Here is a 23,932-nt window from a genome sequence, read left to right on the forward strand (position 1 = left end):
CACTGCTTTCAAAAAGTCACGGGGGAATGTTGTATGTATAGATGAGAGCTGATTCTAGCCATGCAGTGGGATTGAGAATGGTCATTTCTTATATTTATGGTATTTTAAAAACATGTATTTTGTAGATATTATAGCTGCTTAAGAATTTGTTTCCATTAATGACTGATGTTTAAAAACAGTTATGACTTTTATATGAATTACTCTCCCCTGATTTTTCCACAACTTGACTGATAGGCCTGCAGATAATCCATGGCAGTGAGTGACCTGAACTTGTCCATATGATGGTTCTGACATGTGCTTTGTACTATGGAAGTCCTTCAAGTCCCATTGCGAATGATCCTGTGGTAGCAGCTGTAGATTCACTAAAAATAATTATGTTTTGTAGAATGACCAGTAGCAGTTCTTATCCTTGAAATACATTTGAATACATAGTGGCATTGCAGCTTTCCAATACCCTGATAGCTCAATAATGTGTCCAGGTAGAGTCATGCATACTGCTTTGCCAGCCTGAATGGACTACAGAGCAGCTCTGGGATTCTCTTTTCCCGTAACACGTAAGAAAGCAGCTCCTTGTACACCGTGTTTCCCCCTCATTTTTCCATCTCTGTTTTGTGGCCTCCAGAAATTTTATGCTGAATGCATGACTCCCATGATGGGTGTTTACAGCATGAATTCCTACACACACAGGCAGGATTGAAGAGTCTCTGTATGTTATAGATGAGACACCCCAGTGCTCTCTTCTTTAGGAAAGAGAATGGGAAAAATAGTGGAGAGAAATCTCTGCTGTGCAGTTCTTTCAGCCTGGAAAGTCTCTATGCATTGACGCCCCTGCTGCTCACTCACTGTCCACACTACTTCAAAGCCTAGGGTGTTTTTTTTGTAGCTCTGCTGTAAACTCTCAAGCCTTCTGTGGTGGTTGGTGCTAGAAGTGGGTGCTAACAGGACTGTGGCGTAGGTGCAGAAGGATTTGCTGTTTGGATCACACCTCTCTCCATACCTTGGCTGAACAGAGTTCCTTCAGAGGAATGTGTGGTAAGAACCCTGTAATGCAAATTCTGTAGTCATGAGTAGAAAAGAGGTGGGATGGGGGAGAGAATTTTTTCCTAACATCAGGCCACTGAATGTATGGTTGACTCTTGCCTTGGAGCAGTAAGGTCAATTGCCAGCTTTATTGCCTCTGTGGGGCCTGGAAAAGTCTCCTACTTTGACTTGATAAGGCTTTGCTCTTGTCTTGGTGTCTGATGATTCCACATGCAAATTCTGAACAAAGGTTTGCCTCCCATATACATTTTACACTGCCTGTCTGGGTTATCTGTGGATAATGGTCTTTTTTGTTCATAGAAATGAATAATTTTTCATGAATCTTACTGAAGTCTTTGCCTGAATGTTATGTTAGTTTTACTTGATGTTATCTTCCCCTAGCCTCTTTCTGCTCTGTATTCCACCATATTAACAGCAGTCTCAGTGAAGAAATACTTTGTGAGTATGTGGCTCTGCTAGTTTCTGGTTCATCTATATTTGCTAGTTTGAGTTATTTTGCAGTGCTCAGACAATAATGGAGCTGTATCATAGCATACGGAGGGGGGATTGACCTCCACAAACTGCCTTTTCACAATAGTCAAGTGCATTAATATTGCTCTCAATAGGGCTTTAATGTAATAAGAGCAGTATCTGTGATCATTTTAGGAGGGGCATGGGATCCTCCACCATCTTCTTTCCCCTTTTCTTTTGTGATGAACTGTTTTACCCCACTGTTTTTTATTTGCTTTGGAATTTGCCTGAGTGAGGATTGTGATGTGACAGGCTAGCTGTCTTCTGCCCTTGTGCTGGGAAGTTGATTGGAGGCAAACTGAAGAGAGGAGGCAGGGAGGAACTCAACTTCACAAAATCACTAAGGTCACCAAGACAATCTCTGTTCTCTGTGTGCAGGAAATGAGATATTAATCTTTTCCCAGTGCTGCTTTGCATAAGGTCCATTCCAGAGAGCTGTGTTTGTTTTAATTTCTCTAATTACTGATAGTGTGCTGATTATGCTGCTATAGATTTGACGTGAATAGCTATATTAATGGGATCAAAAATGAGGAGAAGTCTGCCATGGAAATTAAGAAGATGATAGCAACAGAGGGATGGAAGGGAAGTAGAGAGTTTAATTTGTACCCTGGTACTGCAAAACTCTGCTTTTCTTTTTCTGGAACTTGATCATTCTTCTCTGGCAGCAGTTACAGTATGCAAGCTACAGAGCTGACCAAAATCCCCAAATGTTTTAATTGTGTATCCAAAGCCATACAGTTCCTTAGGGTCTCTGACTTCCTTCCTCTTTCCTGTGTCAGTTCCTGTAACTGTGGGTGCTCTCTTGGACTTTTTATCTAGCACACAAAACACTGATGAATGCTGCATACATCTTCCTTCCTTTCCTCTTCACCTGACTTGCTTTCCTAATGATTAACTTGCCTGCTTTCTTGCTGCCAGCCCTTGTGCAAATCTTTGGCTGGTTTGCTGCCATAGCCCTTTTGGATACCTAGATATCAAGGGCATTCTGAGGCATTCCTGCAGACACTTCCTTCCCAACAATAACTTTCTCCTCCAAGGCCATTTTTTCCCCTCTGACTTATCCAAGGCACCTATGCCAAAGAGGAACCACAGCAGCCTAACCAATCCCCCTGACCCTGCTTTCAAACTTTCTCTAGATCCAGTTTCTTTGGCTTCTCTTTCCATTTTTCCTTTTCTAGAGGTGCTCACTGAAAAAGACGGAAATCCTGGTAGTCTGTCCCTGCAGGGCTGAACATCCTCTGTGATGTAAGGTCTATGGTTTTGTGTGCAGAATATCACCTTCTGCAATCCTGAGAGTTACAGCCATACTTTTCAAACCTAGATTTGCACAAGTCAAGGATGAGCTATGCCAGCATTTTTTAAGCCAGCACAGGGGAACTTAGGCCTTCCCAAATTCAAGTTGGGCACCAAAACCTCTGTGCACCTGCTAGTGCTGCCTTTTCTGAGCACATGTCCCACAGATAAGGAACTGGAGTGGGGTAATACGGTGGTACACAGGTACCTGGAAGCTTCCCTGCAAAGCAGCATCTCACTGTTTCTGTCCTCTGAGTAGAGACAAACTGTGAGGCTACTATTACAACTACTAGGAAATTTTCTGCCTCTTTGTTGTTCCAATTGTTGGTCTCCAGTAATTAAGGCAGCCCATATTTTCATGCCTACACCTAGTGGTACTATTGGAGAAACCAGGATAAACAAGAAATTCAACAAGATGAGCATCGAGTAACACACATAGATCCTGGTTGGCAAAGGCATGTCATCTTTCTGTCTTGGTCGACTTCCCCTGTGTAGCATCATTGCACACAATACAGGAATAGGCTTTTACATACTGAGAAGTCATCTGGATTTTATATCCAGTGTAGGGTATTTGGTGTCAATGGCTCAATGTCCTGATGGATATCAGCAATGGGTGGTGTCAGTACTGAGACCAGTGCTGTTTAACATCTTCATCAGTGACAGTGGGATTCAGTCACCCTCAGCAAGTTTGTGGATGACATTCAGCTGCGTAGTATGGTTGACATGCCCAAGGGACATTATATCGTTTGAAGAGATGTTATAGAGGGGAAGGAGGGGGTCAGGCTCTTTAGCAAGGTCTGTTGTGATGATCAGGGTACTGGAGCACCTCCCCTATGAAGACAGGCTGAGGGAGCTGGGCTTGTTGCAGGGTGACCTCACTGCAGCATTTCAATGCCTAAAGGGAGTTTACAGAGGGGAGAGGAATCAACTCTTTGAAAGGGTTGATAACTGCAGGACAAGGGGAAATGGTTTTAAGTTGAGGGAGGGGAGATTTAGGCTGGATGTCAAGGGGAAGTTCTTTACAGAGAAAGTGGTGAGGTGCTGGAACAGGCTGCCCAGGGAGGCTGTGGATGCCCCGTCCCTGGAGGTGTTCAAGGCCAGATTGGATGGGGCCCTGGGCAGCCTGGTCTAGTATTTAATGTGGACGTTTGTGGCCCTGCATGTGGCAGGGGGGTTGGAGATTAATGATCCTTGAGATCTCTTCCAACCCTGGCCATTCTGTGATTCTGTGAAGTGATTTCAAACTAAAAGAAGAGAGATTAAGATTGGACATAATGAAGTTTTTTTTTTTTTACAGTTAGAGTGATGAGGCACTGGAACAAGTTGCATGAAGAGGTAGTGAAAGCCTTGTCCCTGGAGATATTCAAGGTCACTCTGGACAGAGCTCTGAGCAACCTGATCTAGCTGTAATGTCCCTGCTTATTGTGGGAGTTGGACTGGATGATCTTTAAAAGTTCCCTTCCAACCCAAAAGATTCTATAATTCAATTCTTCAAAGTGAATTCAGTGTGTAATGGCTCTGGGAGTCTGATCAGTCGTTATGTACCCTCCTGCTAGTTTGTCATGATCAATATATCTTGCAAGTTACCTTACTTTTTTAGGCAGGATAGTTTGGCTAAGGTTTTCTCAGTCCCAAGATAGTCTTTTTGTCTTTTTATAGTACGAAAAGAACAAAACAGTTGCTTATATTGGTTCTTAAGCATGTGTTTAATCTGTCCCTACTAGATGGTGCAACTGAAAGCATGCCGTAATTTCAGCAGACCTGGATGGCTGCCTAGATGGCCCTGTTGGAGCACCAAACACTACAGCAAACTTTGGGGAGGGTCTTTGTGAAGGTTGATATAATGCATTTCTTCCACAGTTAAGGTGAGATTTCGTGATGAAACTTTGATAGAATCATAGAATCCTTTGAATTGAAAGGGACCTTTGAAGATCATCTAGCCCAGCTCCCCTGCCATTAACAGGGTCATCTACAGCTACGTCAGGTTGCTCAAAGCCTGGTCTAAGTGGACCAGAATGTCTCCTGGGATGGGGCATCTGCCACCTCCCTGGCCAACTTGTGCCAGTGCTTCACTACCCTTTTCGTAAAAAGAACTTTTTTTTTACGTTTGGTTTAAGTCTCCCCTGTTTTAGTTTGAAACCATTGCCTCAAGTCCTGTTGCAGTGGACCCTGCTAAAGGGTCTGTCCCCTTCTTTCTTGTAGCCCCTGCTTTTAGGTACTTCCTTGATACTTCCTTGACTCACTGTGAACTGAAGAAAGCTTTTCAAAAACTATGACAACGATCAATATGTCTACTGTTTTATCCAACTCATTGTTGCTATTGACAAAACATTAGAAAACTGCTATTTTGAAGTTATAGATACTTATTGTTTTGGAGCTGAGCATTTGGTTCCTTGTGAGCTTGAGTGCTTCTAGTCCCATGGCAGGCAGTGGATCTGGAACGCAGTAATGCCAAGTTCCTTCCTAACTCTCATCACTAATAGTTTCAAAGGACCACATCAGAAGTATATTGACTTAACCTCTTTTACCAGTAAACCAGACTGCATCAAGGCTTTTTAGTCAAGTGCATGCAATAAGCTTCATCCCGGTTCTGCTGCTTGTCCTGCCTCCCAGGCTTCTGCTTGAACAACCCTGCTGTTGAACCGTATCGTCTATTCTTGGCCTTAACGCAAAGGGAAATATTTAACTGACTGATTACAAAACTTGTTCAGAAAAATTTCTCATACCAGTGTGTCTGGTTGCATAACCTTAAAAGCATGAGATACCAACCATATTTTGTTTGATGGATCATGTAAGAAAAGTTCAAGAGTTATGAAGATGAAAAATCATTCTCAAACAAATCCTATTTTAGAGATAGGAACACAACAGATACCTCCAGGAAGTGTTCTGAAGAGCCTCTATAAGACTGGAGAAGTAATTGTGACCTTCTGCGTTCACACTCCTGGGGAGGTGAGGTACCATGTGTGATTGGAGCATGGAGCTATGGGAAGCTGAAGAACTGGAATGATGTTTGCACCTAGCTGCAAACAGGGACGAACTTCAGTTTTTCCACAAGCCCTGTGTCTTGACCTCCCTGTGACTTTTCTCTTCCATACCTTTTGGAAATCTGGCCAGGACGGTTACAAGGATCATTCTTTCAGGATGCATTTGTTTCTTGCCCTTGGGAGATGCATGCAGTCTTGTTTCAAGACAGCTCTGCTCTGAAATTACTTAGCTCATTTGAGCTTTGCTCTTTCTGTAGCTCAGGTGGCCTGTGTGTCTAATAAAAAGACTTACCTAATATCTGCAGGTTGCTTTGATATTTGGGTTAAAGGTGCTGGAAAAAATGCAGGATTCATGAGAGAGGACATTTCAAAGGCATGTGTGAGAGCTGGAGAGCTAATTCTCCTTTGTGCCTTGTGGAATGTTTTCTGCAAATGTTATCAATTCACACATTACTGTAGACTAAAATGCATGGAAAAAATAACTGGGACAAAATGAGTGAGTTTGCATTTCCACAACTTCTTTGTGTTTCCTACTGTCCTGTTCTTACGAATACCAGGAAACAGTATTGCAATACATTGACTTGTAACACTAAATCTCCATGAAGCTGTCTAGCTATAAGTATGGGTACCATATGCCTGTAGTAGATTAATCATTGCTGAGAGAAAGGCAGTGCACGCATTATAAGAAATGCATTGTATTCTAGATTTGGTTTTATCTGCTGATTTGACTTTCCTCCTGCATTTCGCTAGCAAGAAGGCCCCTTAAAGCCACTTAGCGCTTGTCTTTGCAGTGGTGGTTCTATATTTCTTTGAGCATGAAATGGGACCTGATGTCAGTCTGCACCTTACATTCTGGGGGAAAAGGACTTCAGGTCTCCCAAATGTCCTCTTGAACTTGTTTGCAGAGGCAGGCATTTGTGTGGCTATTTCAGAAGTGTTCCTCTTTTCATAAATATCTTGTTCAATAAACAAAACGAGCTTCAGTGTTGTTCAATTATCTGAGCTGTGGCTTGCAGCAGGAAATGCTGGGAAGTGGCTAGTCTTGTTGCTCATTGCTAGCATGTGCACCACAGAAGAGGCACATTTTCTGCAAGGCTGCAGAACACCATGCTCCATGCTGGAATTGGACTTCAGGGGAACATGAGGCATGGAGTCACTGTTCTGGGTCATGGAAAGTCTGTAGTACAGTGGTAGAAACCCAGATTCTTAAGAGAGACTAGTGCTTCCGTGTGAGCTTCTCAGTAGATATGTGATAGCAGCACCTTATGCCAGGCTGAGCTGGACTTGGTTTGAAGTAGTGATGGGGAAAGACACTGTAGATTCTTTATAGCCTGTTTCATGAGCAGAGAGAGTTTTCTGTTTTAGCGTATTTGTTATTTAAATTATACAAATCTCTCCTTTCCTTTGCTGGCAGTGATGTTGCTAATGGTACATTGTAGGTGTGCCTTTGTCTGTCAGTCCAATTTCCTGTCCCGTAGCTGTGATAATGTTGTGGTTTCTAATGTCTTTCTGTTACTCTAATGGTAGGTTTGTCTTCTCCACTTGCCAGAGAACAGATTGAGGGTTGAGAGGTACTGTCCTTGATTGAGGTACTGTCCTGCAAATGCTCAGAAGCAAAGATAGCTCCTTTTGCTTCTGTATCTATGTGGATGTAACTCCACGCTGTTTGCACTGCCATCATTGAATGTCAGCAGCCCAATTTTGGAACATATGTTAATACATTGCCTTCTAAGAAGCGTATAATTATGACTTTATTTTTTTCATGTTTCTACGAACATGATGTGCCTATGTTTATTTACAAAGGGCATAATTTATGTTGTGAGTGAAGATCATGCTCAGAATGCAGAAGAGTTTTCCCATTAGATTGGATGAAATTTAAATCTTTAATTTTTGGCAGATATTTTCAGAAATAAACTAAATGATGACAATTATGAACCTAACACAACATTGGCAAATAGCTCTTTAACTTTACTGGACTGTCCTTGCTTAGCTGCTTTCTATATGCTGGTTTACTTAATTGGTTGCAAGTTTAACTACTTCAAAGAAAGTGCTAATAACAAGTTTAAGCAGGAATACTGAAGTACTGCATTACTCACTGGTAAATAGAGTGGTTTTTAGTGATAGAGTGGTTTTGTACAGCAAAAGTAAAACTAATGTCTTTAAAATGCTCTAAAGTGTGTTAAATAGTTAAGAAACATGCTCAGATCTCTGTTAGCACAAGATTAAGCACTTTCAGCGGTCTCTGTAGCAGTATGCATACATGTATAATGAAATTGCTGTCGTATTTTCACCTACTTAAAACCCACTGAGGCTACCCACTTCTGTGTCACTTCTCTTTTCTCCCTCAGCAACTTTCTGAGAAACTCCTTGGAAACTTCTCAGTTCTCCTGAAAATTAAAACTGTAGTGTCAGAGGTGCTTGGTCGCTGGTATTGTTTCAGGCTCGGAGCAGGCAGGCCTCTGGCTGTGATTTGTGGCAGACTTGATGCTGCTGCTTGATGCCACAGGCCCCCATCATGCATACCTCCTTCTTTCCTGCCATTTCCCCCGACCCCTGCCTTGAATTCACACCTCTGTTCCAAAGTTCATGTTGTCTTCTCTTTCTCTCCCCTGCTTTCTTTTTAACAGCAAGAGAGAATTTCGTACACACCTCCAGCCAGCCCAGTACCAAGTTACACTTCCTCGTCACCACTACATGTCCCTGTGCCTCAAGCGATCAGGATGGAGGAAGAATCGATCAGACTGCCAGCACACCTGCGTGAGTGTCACTTCCTGGAACTGAGGAGGGTGCAGGGCAGTGTGAGGGGGGAGGATACTTTGGTTTTTTTTTTTGTTTGTTTGTTTTTTTGCAGATATGTGGGGAAGTACCCTGCCTTTAGAATTTTCTTTAAAGCTCTTGCTGGTTTGATTTTCAGTATGTTATTTTTAAACAACTCAGATCATTGTTTTCTTCCCCCCCCCCCCCCCCACCCTCTACCAAGGATTTGGCTTCTCTCTCTCGACAGGGAAAAATGTGGAGGTTTTATTTTGTCAGGAAGCACTATGTATCTGTCCGTGTTTTAGGATTGCTCACTGATATGCTGTGGCACAAAGTCAGTTTCACTAACTGTGGTAAGTGGAGTGCATTTTTTCAGTGGGGTTTTTTCCAGTTGTTGTGAGTCTCAGTAGTAAGTACTGGAGCTCAGGCACTCTGCTACTACTCAGAGGCAGTGATGAACAAGGAGGAAAGGGCTAATCTGTACATGGAAGAATAGCGCAAAGGAGGAAGGACACATCAATGCCTTTATGACTAAAACTGGAGCTGGGATCAAGGTGAGAGCCAGGCAATTCCTTGCTGAGATGATTTAATGTTTGAGGAATAAGAAAGGCCAAGGGCTGTTGACCAAGGAGAGGTGAATTAGTGATAGGGTGGAGATGAGGAAGAATGGAATTTTCCTTTTAGAGAGGAAGCAGTTCTGATGTAAATTGAGAGATTTTAAGAAAACTTTTTATCAGGTGTCACATTCCTGGAGTACTTGAGCAATAAGAAGCAATGCGGGCCAGTGGCAAACGTAACTTGGTATGTTGCCATCTGACAAATTTATTTGGGATTTTAGAAAAGGAATGGTCTCTTGAGGTGGTTTGTTTGTTTTTTCCTTTAAAGTAAAAAAAAAAAAAAAAAAAAAAAAGCTCTCATTTCTGTCCTCAGCTGTTTTCCAAGCGTGCTCCTTTTCTGGATGCAAACTGTTCTCCCAGCACTTCAGTAATCCTCTACTCACACCCTTGATGGCCAGTGAGTTACAGTGCTCCAAGACTGCTCAATGCCCATGCCTCTTTCTGCACAGTCCTGGTTTTGTTGCCTGTGCATAACCCAGGTTGTACTTTTGATGGGCTGGAATGCAGGCTGGCACTACAGCTTTCTCTATGGATCTGGCTACTGCCTGAGTAGCCAGACTCCTGAGCTCCCAGAGCTTTCTTGCCTCTGCCAGTGGATGCTGGCTGGCCTGTTTCCCCAGCACTGGGAGGACTTGCTAGTAAACTTGCGGTCAATTTTGAAGCTTATGCCCAAAATGTAGAGGGAAAAAAGCCAACACTGAGCAGTTCTCTCCACTGTGGCTTTAGCCCCTGAGATTTTTTTCTTCCCCTTGTTGTGTTATTTAGTGGAATTTAATTCTGGTTTGAGAACTGCTGTCTGTCCTCTCCACAGAGGATCATGTCTGGCTTTCAAATTTTACTGCCTTCCTAACTGAGTTTAACAGATGCACAGCATAGAAAGGCAGAGACCCTTGATGCTGAAAGGGTGGGGCACTGTTTACTACCGGCTTCCTTCTTATCAGCTAGCCAGCATGCTAGGTAAAGTGTGAAGCTTAAAAGGTTTCCTTTCAGTCAAAGCTTTCTGTCCAATGTTTTGGGTGTGACTGAACCTTTTGCCTTGATTTTTTCTTTTTCAATTTTGACATTTTAAAACTTTGAGGGAAGCTTTTGCCCCATTATTATTTCCACGCCAGTCTGACCTTCTGTATAATAAAAACACAGAAGATGAATTATTAAACATTTGTCTATTCTTTGACAAAGTCAGTGTCTCAGATCATAAACAGTGTGAAGCACGTTTACATAGCCTTACTAGTATCCTTATTAGTCTGTAGCAATATAGTATTTTTAGCTCAGTATGCAGTAATTATTGACCCAAACACTCGCATTCAGAACCACTGTTTAGAGTGTATGGATTTATAACAAGGCCAGAAAGAACCATTATGAATTTCTAGAATTATCTCTGGTGTTACTTGAGTTATAGAATTTCACTCAGTACCTCTGTGTTTTAAGTTCAGTAACTGCTTGAGCTGTAGCATTTTATAGAGAAAGATTCCGCCATGTAAATACTTAAGGGATAGGAAGGATATAAGGTTTCTTCCTAAGTTCTGTCAGTGCTTAAAATGCATAATTATCCTCCTTATTTGCTGTTCTTTTTTTTTTTAAGTGCCCTATTTATAGTTTGAATTAGTCGAGCTCAGTTTCAAACTACTGGATCTCATCATCGCCTTTCCTGCTGAATATTGCCGAAAGACTACTCTTGATTATAGGTGCTTTTTGATAAAGTCACTCTTTAACCTTTTCTTGACTAAACTGGCTAGGATGAGAGGTTCTTTATCTTTCCGTACAGTTTGTGGATTACAGATTATGTTTGTATGATCTCCTGCAAACTGTTTTCCACCTAAGTCATCCTTTTTAAGGTGAAGACTTCAGATTTCAAGATCATATTCCAGAAGCAGTCTTCCTCATGCCAGCTATAGAAATAGCTTAGTACATTCTGGATCTTGAGTCATGAGGTTCAAGGGCTATGGGATTTTGCAGTTCCTGCATGTAGCCTTCTCACTTTTTAGAGATATCTGAGACAAGCTTTGGTCACAAATCTGAACTTTTATAAAATGGCAAGTGTCTGAGTTGTATTTCAGGCTGTGCTACTTTGTGTGCAGATTGAATCTATATCCACAAAGCCTGAGTGTTTTTTAAATCTGAGACTTTGTTAGTTTGCAGCTTTGGTTTTGTTTTTATTGATGAGGTAAAGTGTAACTTCCCTGAAGCATCAATCCAGTGCAACAGCAAGATATGATGTTTCCAGCCGTGCACAGAACTGGTAGCTAAGTGGGTCTCTGTTTACTCTCTGTCCCATGACATTCTGGTATTACCAAAGCAAAGGCAAATTTCACTCCTGGACTGTACGTTATCCTTTCTGCCAACTTGCAAGTTCAAGAACCATGCTACAGATACCACTGAAAGCAGCAGTTGGCCCAGGCATTGATTTTGCTCCAGTGGCAATGCAGTAGGAGAAAGGAGAACAAGACAGAAGCGTTTTAAATAGAACATGAATTACACTTGGTGGATTCAGATAGTATTTTATGCCTTCCTTATTAGAAATTTTGTTGTTTCTTATGTTTAAGTGCACCCAATATTATCTGGACCCAATAAGTAGAGAAATTACCTTTGCAATAGATTATTCCTCAGTGTTTGGTGAGCAAATGATTTTTAGCTATGCTGAGATATTTGATCCAGAGACTGAAGAAAGGAGAAATGCAAAAGTTGAGAAGAGTGGAATGCCGATCCCTCGGTGCTACAAGCATACAGAGTATTCTTTCTTTACGTTGGTCAACACATACAGAAATTTGTAGAGAAACAACCTTTTCCAGGATTGACACTGTATGGGAACTGTTGAGTCAGGGCCTGAACCTCTGATTAATCACCTGAGGTGAGCCTTGAGTCAGCCAGAGGAGCACAGGTGAAGGCAATTCACCTGTGCTGCCGGAAGGGGTGGAGCTAGGCTCCAGCCCTCCTGGACCTATTTAAGAGCTGGCTACCTGAGGGGAAGGATCTCTTCTGGAGAGCACCTCTTTTGGTATCTTCTGGTGAGCTCAACCCAAGGGTAAGCTCTTCCACTTATTCTCTTTTTGTGATCCTTGTTTGCTTTGCCTTACTCTCTTGATTATATTGCGATTATAACATCTTGATTTCTATTGATTATACACAATTATATTGTGATTATAACATCTTGGTTATACAGACACGAAGACACTTTTCCCATTTTCACTCATTCTTCCCTGTTTTAGTTAGCTGTTTTCTTACCAGCCTGGTGTATTCCTGTAGTATAGAACTACAATGTAATCAGTCTTAATACTGAAGCTTTGGGATAGTGAGAATGATATCCTGATAGTACACAATTTTATTTGATATTATACTTCTCTGTAAGTGACTTTTGACCCATGCATATAAACATGCTCATTTGCTTAATATCTACTTTTTTATCTATCAAATATGCATTGGGCGTGCTGTAAATTAACTGTCAGTACAAAGCTAGAGAATGTGTTTGAGGTATGTAGTCAGAAAGTGCAATGATCTCCAGTTTGCACTGTGTCCCCAGTTTATATGCATGGTGGCTTTGCAGCATGCTTGATCTCTACCAGACTACACTAACATCAGATAGAGAGAGTGTTTGGACAGTGGAGTGGTTTAGAAAGGACTCCAGAGAAGCAATTTCAGTTCTCTCACAAGGCTCTGCCCTTGGTGTCTATTGTGACCTTGGATATCTTAATTTTGTTTCCCTACTCTAAAATGAAAAAATTGTGAGTGCATAATTTTTTTAAATTGTAAATACTAATAAAATTATAATAGAGAATGCTGTGAAAAATTGAAGCTATTGCACTATTTGCATTCCCCTTATCTCTGAGGAAGCTTAATCCATATTACCATGGAGGGAAAGTTCTTTCTTCTTCTTTTCTTAAAAACAACTTATTTTTGTCCGATTCAATGACATTAGTTATTTATTTTATGCTCTGGCCAATAGCTTGTGGTTAAAAAAAGAAAAAAATAAAACACCTGTTGGATCTGAAAAGAAGGTACTGCATGTAAGATATGGATATGTCTACTAATATGTGCTGAATCAGTGAATACACAGTTTTTCCCTTTTTTGTAGTACACAGAAAGAAAATAAGGTGTTTTGCCTTCTATAACAGCAACTGTAATTACATGCTTACAGGCTTCATGATTTCTTTTGTTCTCTCTGAACATAAAACTTCTTCAAGAAAAGACACAGAAACGTCAGTGCTGAAAAAGGACTTGTTGCATGCTCTAATCTGTGCCCTTGCCTGTAAAGCAGCATTCCCCTGTGCACATATCTGTCAGTTTGCACAGTCTGATTTTTATCTCTAAAGGGCATCTTCCCTTGGGAGCACATACGTGTTTGTTTAGGGCGATGGACATTATCTCATGGGCAAAGATTTCACAGTGTTCTCTATTGATACATTTGAACGTTTCTTCCTCTGAACTAATTATTCACTTCTTTTTTCTTTGCTGTTGGCATCCTTCATGTGCCTGCAGCCCATTGTCATAGCAAGGCACGTTGCACATACTTTTCTGTACACACAAACCAATTATTCTTGGCAGCAACTGGCTTTTCTTGTTCTTGCTTTTCTCTGAACCCCCAACTGCCTGCACTAACATTCAGAGTAAAAAAGACGCACTCCAGATACCATGATACATACATCATTTTGTGAGGTTGTTTTCTTGACTGCTCTCACTTTTGGCTGAGTGGTGGTGAAGAAAGATGGGGACCTGTTTGTAAGGTTGAGTATTCCTTGTTTCAAATATAAAATTGGGTTCTGGTCTTTGGTTTTCCAGTCTGGTGTACATTCTAGGCTACAGATGATTTTGATGAACTTCAGTGCATACAGGTCTGGTCATATTCTGCTAGTCTGATCGCTTTTTTTTAATCTTAATATATTTGTGTTCCTTTCAATTGCTGTCTGTTCCACTGCCTTTGTTAAGGAGGACTGGAAGGAAATTTGCGTAGTTTTCTGCAATGATTGTGTTAACGGCTTACCTTTTTAACGACTGCTTTGTAGGAATCTTTCTGCATGCTTTTTGTACTGGTATTTTATACTCTTCAGTGGAAAGCAGTGTAGTGCCTCTGTATTGGTTCTCCATCTTTGTGATCTATACCACATTCTACAAACAGGCCCTCTGTGTAACCCTTAATACTGGACATGAGTAGAAGGGCAGGCCAAGAAGGGCTCTCAGTTGGGAGGTTCTGTAAATTAAGGCATTAATCAGACACCAAAGTAAACTTACTGTTTCTTTCTCATGATCAGACATTGTTGCTTGTATGCATTATTTGTGTTTTAAGGGCACCAGTTTTCTTTTTTGTAAAGGAATACAGGAAACGATTAAGAGGGAGGAAACAACAACATTGTCATCGTTGCCAAGGATCCATTTTTTCTGCATAGTGTCTATTAATTGTTACTCCTTTTATTAATCCTTTGGCACCTGTTAATTATTCAACAATTTTGGCTAGCAGCTGGAAAAGCCACTTTGAAGTGTTAGACATATTATTTAGTTACTAGAATATTCAGTGCATTGAACTGGAAGTATGTAGTGAGACAGGAAAAAAAAATCCTTCACCCTGAGCCACATTTAGAGTAGCAAGCAATAAAAATATTTACTTTGGAGGGATCAGTGGGGAACAAAACTGACTGACGCACATGCAGGAAAAGTAAAATAAAAGCTGCATAAGACAACGGGACTGTGAGAGGTGGCCAGAATGTCAAATTATTGACTATGAGACTGATCTGCTGAAATGAATACTTAGATTCCCACTGATTTTAACGGGATCTGAACTGTTCTCTTTCTCAGATAATTGGCTTCTTCCTCATCCTTCTTTTGCTCTTCTATGACAATACGGTCACTTAAACCTAATTCCTCCCTCTTACTGTCTTTCATATGCTTGTCTTTCCCATTAATCTCCTTTTTATGCTATATTTTTTCCCTCTGTGTGTAGCTTGTTCTTTCCTAAGCAATACAAATCCACTTAAAAAAAAAAAAAAAGCCTGAACATTTGCACTATTCTGCAACTATTCACTACCACCTTGATTGTTTGCAGTTCTTAATCTTCTTGCTGTTGTATCTCCTTCCACCACAGGCTTTTCTTGCACATTTACACTGTGAGCTACTGAGAGCAGTGCCCAGGCATTTAGTAATGATTTATGGTTGTGAATTACATACATGTTATAATGAAAAGTGTCAATAATAGATATGTCGTTTATACTTACCTTTACCTAAATGTTCATTTTCTACCATGGCTTATCTGAATTTAACTCATCTACAGATTTTCATTGCATTTCTAACAGCTGATATGGGGGAGGAAGGGAGACCAGTCAGTATTTTTGCTTCAGACCTTGCCTCTAAAACAAAGGACGTATTCTAAAGCTTAGCTTTAGATGGAATTTATCAATACAGCCAGCCAGTGACCTCTTGAGTGTGGTACAAAGCACATCCTGCTCCTGAGTGTTCTGTGCTGTTAGTTTCCAGTCTGCTTTGAGGAATCATATGCTCAGTCAATTTGGATAGGTTGGAAGCCCAGTCTCAGATTCACTCTTGAACCATGTCTGGACGTAGTATAGATGCAGCTATTCTATTCAGAAGAACGTGATGTGGGACTGGGGGACTAAAACCTTATTACTGGTCCAGCTGTGAAAATGGTAGCCTTTGCACCGTGAAAATCCTTATTTACGCTTTTCTGACATCATCTTTGTTTATCTCCTGGAGGGAACTGAGCCCTTTGTCCCAAGATGTACATCAAGGTGACTCGGGGTCCTTTTTGTTCTGTCACCCTGATGTAATCAGCTGTTGAGCTGAACTTTAAATCTATTTGTTCTTGACTGCAGCCTCGTTACTGGGGCAGAGGCACCCAGATCAGACGTGAAAAATGTTGTGAAGAGCCAGTGCCACGAACTGATTCCTGCTTCTTGAGAGAGTGTTTTGGACCCAAGCACTTTTTTATTTATACTTGCATATATAAATATATTTTTATATATACACAAATATTTTATTTTCGTGTGTGTACATATACATACACAAGCTGAGTTAGTGCAGCAGTTTCCTGCACTGACAACTCCAGTGGAAGTGTGTGGATGAATGAAATCCTTCCTGTCCTGGTGGGAACTTGTAAAGCAGCTGTGAGGTGGGAATCTGAGACCTCTGCTTTGGGGCATAGAGAGCTCATCATGTGAGGGTCTCAGTGGTACTCAGCCAATCTCTTACACTCCTGGAAAGCTTCGCTTATGGGTTTTAAGTATTCAGAACACAGATTCACCTCTGTTCAGTGGGGAAAGGGAGCAGTGTCACTTTAATGTGGGATTCAAGCTGGTCCCTTGTGGAATTCCCCTGGAAAATGTGGGGAGGAAAAAGAAGCAAAAGCAGCAGGACATTTATGGCATTGCTGGATTCGAAGCATTTTTAGCTTTGTCTTAAAGGGATGCTGTCAGAATCAGTGACTCTAAAATTAGATTGCATTTCTCTTTCCATCCCAAATGCATCAACTTTTTTTTTTTAAATCATTTGTATTTTGTTACAAATCTTATATGTGAATTTTTTTAAATAAAATTAATGTAAAGAGCCTAGTACTCTTAATAACCACACAGTTAAAGAAAGCACAGAAGAGAGACTCTGTTAAGCCTTGATTAAGAACTCCGCAATAACATGCGGTGAGTGCCTTGCAACAGAACACAGAAGTGATAGAAAACCCTGCAGAACCGACATAGCATGTGTGCTGCATCCACTCCTTTAGTAAAAACCAGAGCTGAGCCTCTGAACATTAGAAGAAAGCACACCTGTCCAGCACTTAGAGGGATTATCAGGATGTGGTATACCAGGATTTGGAATACTGCATCCAGATGTGGAGTCCTCGGTATGGGAGAGACAGAGACCTGCTGGAGCACGGCCAGAGGAGGGCCAAAAAAAAATGTTCCAAGAAATGGAACACCTCTCCTGTGAGGACAGGCTGAGAGAGCTGGGGCTGTTCAGTCTGGAGAAGAGTGACCTGAAGCGGCCTTTTGATATCTGAAGGAGAGCTACAGGAAAGAATGGGACAGACTCTAGCAGGGTTTGTGATAGAACAAAGGGAAATGGCTTCTAGCTTAAAGTAGGTAGATTTAGATTAGATAGAAGGAAAAGGTCTTTTAGAGTGATGGTGGTGAGGCACTGGTACAGGTTTCCCAGAGATGTGGCTGATGTCCCATTCCTGGAGACTTTCAGGGTGAGGCTGGATCAGGCCCTGGGCAACCTGATCTGGCTGTGCATGCCCCTGTTCTTTGCAGAGGAGATGGACTAGACGACCTTCCAACTGTAGGTTTCTGTAGGTTCAACTGTAGGTTCCTTCCAACTGTAAGGATTTAATGATTCTATGATAAGTGAGGAGAAACCAACTGCAGTTTCAAGATACTAGAGGCTAATGTAATGGAGGCCACGTGCATACCCACTCACCCTAATACCAGTTGTTTGACATCCCTTTTATTGATCTGTATTTCCTTGTACACTACTTGCCCCTGTGCTGGTACTCCTGATACAAGCACAGCCAGATTAAACAGGCTTTTGTGCCAGATTTATAGCTCCTCATTTTATTGCTGGAGCAGAAGGACTCAGTGATGATTTGTAAGTTCGGAGAAGACATTTTTGTTGAAGTGGTTCCATCCAGGTATGGTGGCTGCAACGCCTTAATTAGGAGTTTCATCTTAAAAAAGTTCCCATCGGTATTTGGAAAGGTGGAAGCTGTTCCTCTTCTGTGAATTCTTATGCAATGTCTGTCTTGTATGGGATGAATGTGTATGAATATGTTCACTGTTCACGTCTAGTGTAAACTTTGTTTTGTGCAAGGCATGCCCAGTGCAGGACTAGCAGACTCCTGTTAATATAACAGTGAACTTTGCTCAGTATATTTGTGTTGTTTATATATTTAATAGGAATACAATTGATGATGTTGGGAGTTAATGAACAGTCACTTCTGGTGGGCTTTCTACAATTAAAAAACTGGGATACTTACTCAGCTCCAAATCCTTGCTTATGGATCTTTGTATGTAAAAATCATACCCTAGAAATAGCCGTGAGCAGCCTGCTTTGTTTACTGCATACTGTGTGGTTTTGATCTCTGTATTTCTATATCCTGCTGTAAAAAAAAAAAAAAAAAAAAAAAAAAAAAAGAAGAAAAAAAGCGTGCATTCTGCACTGGCAGAGTAACTCTACAGCAATTGTACAGAGCAAAAAACGAAACTGTTAAATTAAGCTGCAACAAGTTAAAATGGAATGAACGTTTTCAATGATTAACCAACACATCCTTCCTGCCTTCAGAGGCATGATGTGGGGTGTTCAGTGGAGTGACAGGATAAGGGACTCCTTCTGTGGCAAAGTGATGGGTGTTGATTTGGAAGCAGGGCATGTCTTCCTATTTGAAAGTTTACTGAGCGGATCCTTTAGCTGCAGGTATTTGCAAGTCTCACAGTTACTTACTTAGAGCCCTGTATTTTATGTGCTGCAAGAAACTGAGCTTGTCTTCCAAAGGCAAACACACATTTCCTGTGTGGCCTTTGTCTTCTCTTAGTGCTGTGACATGCAGAGGGGATCATACCCCAAAATGGACTTTTGGCTTCATGTGTTGAAAAGGAGAGCAACGGTTTCATTGGGTTTTGAACTGTGCACCATTGGGTATGCCCTGAAGTGGAAGTAGATAGACTGAGATGGGGGACAAGATGTCAGAGAGACTGAGACTATTCCGCATACAGGGAAGATGAAATAAACCTGGTGTGAACATACCAGTTGTAGTCAGTATCATGAGAGCCAGCTTTTTGGCAGAGTAGTAAATTTTGCTAATGCTTTCTGTTTGAGTACAAGTTCTAGGAACTTGCATGTTTCAGAAGAAAGTAATGTAATGCTGGTAATGAAATTGCACTGTTACAGTATCCTGCAGAAAAGGCTTGCTTTCTTAGCTTAATAATTATGTTCTCAGCATTATTTTATGTTTCCCTCAGGTATCTTAAAGCTTCTTCTTTGCAGAACAGAACTCCCAAAGGGAGAGGGACCTGGTCAAAGCATTGACTTATTATTTTGAACCCACCAGCAGGGAAAAAAAAGAAAGAGTATTTTTGAAGGAAAATTTCCTTTTTGGGTTTTTGCATCTCTGAAAGAATTTCCGATGTAGGCAGACAGTAATTCCCAGCTACATGTTTCCTGATAAGGAAAGAACTCCAATAAATGCAGCTATAAATAGCTACCTTTTTATTTTTTGAAACGTGGAGAGGCTTGTTTAGCCTTTCTTTCAAACTGCTGAAAGAAAGGGTCAGCATGAGATCGGAGTCCTATGTTTGGCACCCACTAGCTCTTCAGATCCACAGATTAATATTTTAATCTGTATTTATATAACAAATTACTTTACATAAAGTTGAGGTGTCTGCTTATTTCTACTTGTCTCTCTCATGCTGCTGTAAAAGAAAAAAAGCCTTACTTGTTATATGGTAAGCAAAAATTGCAATTGCCTTCCTTTTTTGAGAACAAAAATATTACCTGCTTTAAGCAGAATTCAGTGTTTTTGCTATGTGCCTGCATTTTAGTGATTCTTTTCCTATGTTTAGTTTACTGAAGTGCTTTGTCATGTCAGAGTAAGCATCATCTGTATCTATAGTTTTTAAAACTATTTTAACATTATTTTATTTTAACATTAACTATGCATGTGCTGTAGGAAATTAATAGCCATAAATTCCCCTTTTTCTAAAAGCAACTTGTTGGGACAATTTTGTATTGCTAGTAGTGAGTGTATAAACCTTCCAAATTTTCTGTATTTTCTACCCCATTTTAATGGTTGTTTCTCATGTATTTTTAATGTTTCAGTTTTGGACTCCAACTAAGTTTTTCCTTTGCTAGTCCTGTTTTTCTTTTTGGTCTTTTAAGTAGTTCTTTTAGCAATCTCAAACACACAGTATCTTCAGAAAGTGAATAATTGTTTACATACACATAAATTTATAGAGATGAGTAAATCTGGTGCAAACATCTTTACAGATTTCAGGCTGGTATCCATGATTCATATTGTAATTGAAAGTGTGTGTGTCCACCAGCGTGACTGTTTTGTTGAGGAAGAGTCCACGCCATAAACCACCCTGATCAGCAGGCAAACCTCACTTTTGTTTTCCATAAACCATCCTTGTGTCTGCCCGCAGGCTAGAGTGTCTTGTGTGGCTGCTAAAGGGCGGCATCTCCACAGGCAGCTCTGGTGCCAGTGAGAGATCCTCTCTTCTCCCTGGTTTCTGCCTCATCTTTGTTCTGGGATTTCCCTGAGGGAGCACAGGTCGCTCCATGGTTGAAGCTCCTGCAGTGAGTGTGACTTCTTTGCCACTGGCAGTTAGCTGAGAGTTGTAGCCCAGCATGGCAGAAGCTGGATTGAACAACTTTCCTTTCTCTCCTCCCACTCCTCTCTCCTTCCAGCAATTTCGCAGACTCTTATGATTTGCAGCCAAATCCTACCCACAAGGGCACTCAGCTGCCACAGGCCCCTCCTCTTGTCCTGCTGGCTGCATTCAGGGCTGGCATGGAGCCCAATAGATTGCACAAGGCTGCAGCTGGTGGAAGATCCCCTTGCCCCTGCCATGCATTGCTAGTTGAGGTGCCATGGCAGATCTCAGTACTCTCTCTTTGTAAGCGGGCTGCACAACCCTCAGCACGTTGCTTGTAGTCCAGTCTCCTTTGAGAGCACCTGAAGCACCTTGACCTTCTCCCTCCTGTGCTCTGGGCCAGCACAGAAGAGGTTGATCTGTGTGTGCAGGTCTTGCTACGCCTCCTTGACAGTGGAACATGTACAATTAATATGATATTAATTAATTATAGGGAGAAGTTGCTCCTGGCAAAAGAACCAAAGCTTCCAGCTTATAAAGTGAATGCTTTGATGCTGAGCTTTAAAGAACATTTCCATCAACTCAAGCCAGCAGAGAGGTGCTGTGATATTTAAACTCTCCCTCCTTACAGGATCCAGAGCTTAAAATCCTGCCACACTGGGCACTAATAACAGTAATAATAATGATAAAGGAGAGCTCATGAAACACAGTTATGGATCTGCCCACCTGAGTGAAATTGCACAAGTCCTAGATGAAAACTTGGGTACTGAACCAGAAATTGTATCTTGATGTTAGTAGATACGAAAAAAAGAGCAAACTTCTGGACTCACTGAAGTCGTTAGTTGTCTCACCACCTTAGCAGCTGACATAGTTTTATCCAGAACGTATTTGTGGAAGTAAATGGTTTGTGCTGAGCTTCTACCTATTTGACCAGTGGCTGGGGAAAGAGAGAGGAAGGAATGATTGTGCCTCTTTGGTCTTATGCAATACTGAGAATTTCTCCCTTTCCACTTCCTCCTTCTTGGTAGTGCAGAAGGAAGTAGCCCTGGCCCCTGTTGGTCCACAAACCAGTTATTCATTTCAGTTCTGCCGCATGAGTGTGTCCTTGTGTATTTCCTAGTGGGGGAAATCTCCCTTTATGTATCTAAGTTCCTCCTTCCTATTTTCTCTTCCGTTCTGATTTCTTCCAAACAATCTGTCTCCTTCAGTTTTTAACCTTTCACTTCCTCTCTGAGCATTAGTGAAGATATTTTGTCAAAAAACACGCTCTGTACACAGACACTTCTTTGTTCCACTTTTTTTTTTTTTTTATTCTGTGTCATACTTCTTTGTATCTCGCTTCCTTGGAAACTTCCTCAAGGCTTATTTTTTTGTTTGTTTGTTTTTTGCTTTTACTGCTCTTTGAATTCTAAAAGGTAGTGGTGACAAATATCCTTTTTAAATAGATCAGACTTGTTTCATCACTACTCTACAATTTGCCTTGTTGTTTTCTCTTGCTGAAAGTGAGTGTAGCCAAATCACAGGATTAATTCCATACTTCCACTTTGTATTGTTCTCAGGGATGGAACACACCATGTAGGTTAGCAGTGAGTAGGTCACACACAGTACTTCAAAGTTTGCTTCAGGATCAGAGTTTTGGAACTCAGCAAAATACAAATAAGAGGCACTCCATGTCTATAGGAGCTAGAACATTTGCAGTACTCATCCAATTTTTATACCCTCTTTCAATTTTAAAATCAGAGTAAAACACAAGCAGACAGTCTGGAAGTGACAGCAAAGGTGTCAGGGCAGACCCAAAGCAACTGAGCTGCTAAAGGAGTCAGTGCTTGGCCAGTGTTGGACTCCTGCCACGGCATTATCAACATGTACAGTAATGATGTCTGAACCTCAGAAAGTTTGGCATTTGATTCAGTTTGTAAGAAAACCCGGAGATAAATTCAGATATCTCTCCAGTTGTTTGAATATGTAGTGTTCTGGTGAGTCCTTCATAACTGTGATTTTCTTGTGAGGACCCCAATAGTCCAAAGTGACCACGATGCCCACCCCAGGGCCTTTCAGGTCCTCCTCCATTATCTACAGTGAGTATGTGTATACAAAAAGCTTGAACTCTGAAAAGGGTTAACAGTCAAAATTCGTTTCAAAACTAACAAGTCTCTTTATTTTTATTTTCAATCTGACAAGGTGTCTCTTTGTACATGTTTGAAATATTTAGATAGTACAGAGAAGATGCTAGCTCAGGAACTTAGATTTTATGCACGGAGACTCTGTTGCTATTCCTTTTTCACTTAAAGCTGATTGCCACTTAAAGGATGTTGCAGCCACTTCATTTAGGTGAAGTTATAAAAGTATTGCTTATGTTGGATGAAAAAGATAGTAGACTCTTGTGCTTGCATTGTCCGCATTAGGCTTACAGTCTTCCCCAAACCTAGGCTATGAGAAGCAGATGGTGGAAAGTCAGCCAGAGTTTGACATTAAGGGCTCAAGTCTGGACTGGTCTTTCCATCTTTTTTTACTGGATTGAGTATGTAGAGCTGGCAGTACTGTAATGGTTTGAAATCTCTAATTCAGATTATAGTTGTAAGCGGGACTCAGTCACATGCATGTAGTGCTTTCTGACTGAATGTATTTCATCAGCCATTTCCTAAAGGCTAACATAAAGACAAATCCACAAACAGTCTTGGCACCACTGGGTTAATCAGAGTGAGTAAAGGTAGCTCACACTGTTATTTTTGAAAATACTAGGCCCACATTCTAAGCATTTTTAAAACAACATTTATGAGTTCAGTGTGACATCAACAATATAAAGGCTTTAAAAATACAGTTAAAATGGTACAACCAGCTTTAAATTTCACATGTACTTTATATAATTCGAGTCTCAGGCGAGCTGCACTTTAATAGATTCTGACAGCTGGAAGAGCAGGGACATCATCTTTCTCTGTATTAATAAAATGTCTAGTCTGTTCTACCTCTCTAATTTATGGTCATCTACTTAACTGACTTTGTTTAAACGTTTTGCACCAAAATTGTTAGGTAACTGAAGTTCTAATACAGGCTTTCTGAGTCTCGTGAACTTCTAAAGAGCTTTTTTTAACACCTTGTGTTTGTTCAAACTCAGTCCCACTCAGCATGTGGTGGTTTTATCCACACTATCATTTTTAATATGATAAGGAAGCTAACTAGAACACACTGCCTTCCCAGTTTTCTCTTTCCAGAAGACTAGAGACAGGGGATAGGATTCTGTACTATGAGGACAAGATAGTTTTCTAAGTGAACAAGTTGGCTGGGAGAATGTTGCCGTGTAGCTGTGAAATCACAGTTGCTGTAAAGAAGGTGAAGCAGGAATGATTATTTGGAGTTTCTCCCAAAACAACAAATTCAGAGAACTGAGATATTGGGCAGCATATCTAAAAGAAACATGAATGAGGGT

At 41.0% G+C, this 23,932-nt stretch overlaps 1 protein-coding gene across 3 annotated transcripts in view; it reads left to right on the forward strand.

The window, feature by feature from the left end:
- Positions 1 to 23,932, forward strand: part of ETV6 (ETS variant transcription factor 6) — a 132,666-nt gene that overhangs the window by 34,869 nt on the left and 73,865 nt on the right. For 2 of the 3 annotated variants that reach the window (XM_048952709.1, XM_048952701.1), the window contains exon 2: positions 8,456 to 8,585. In XM_048952709.1, coding sequence (XP_048808666.1) covers positions 8,456 to 8,585 — 130 coding nt within the window. Of the gene's footprint in view, positions 1 to 8,455; positions 8,586 to 8,889; positions 8,939 to 23,932 lie in introns of those variants that run through there. The other variant, XM_048952718.1, reaches the window with a different exon arrangement.

Source organism: Lagopus muta, chromosome 1 (genome assembly GCF_023343835.1).
Source record: "Lagopus muta isolate bLagMut1 chromosome 1, bLagMut1 primary, whole genome shotgun sequence".
Classification (NCBI taxonomy): domain Eukaryota; kingdom Metazoa; phylum Chordata; class Aves; order Galliformes; family Phasianidae; genus Lagopus; species Lagopus muta.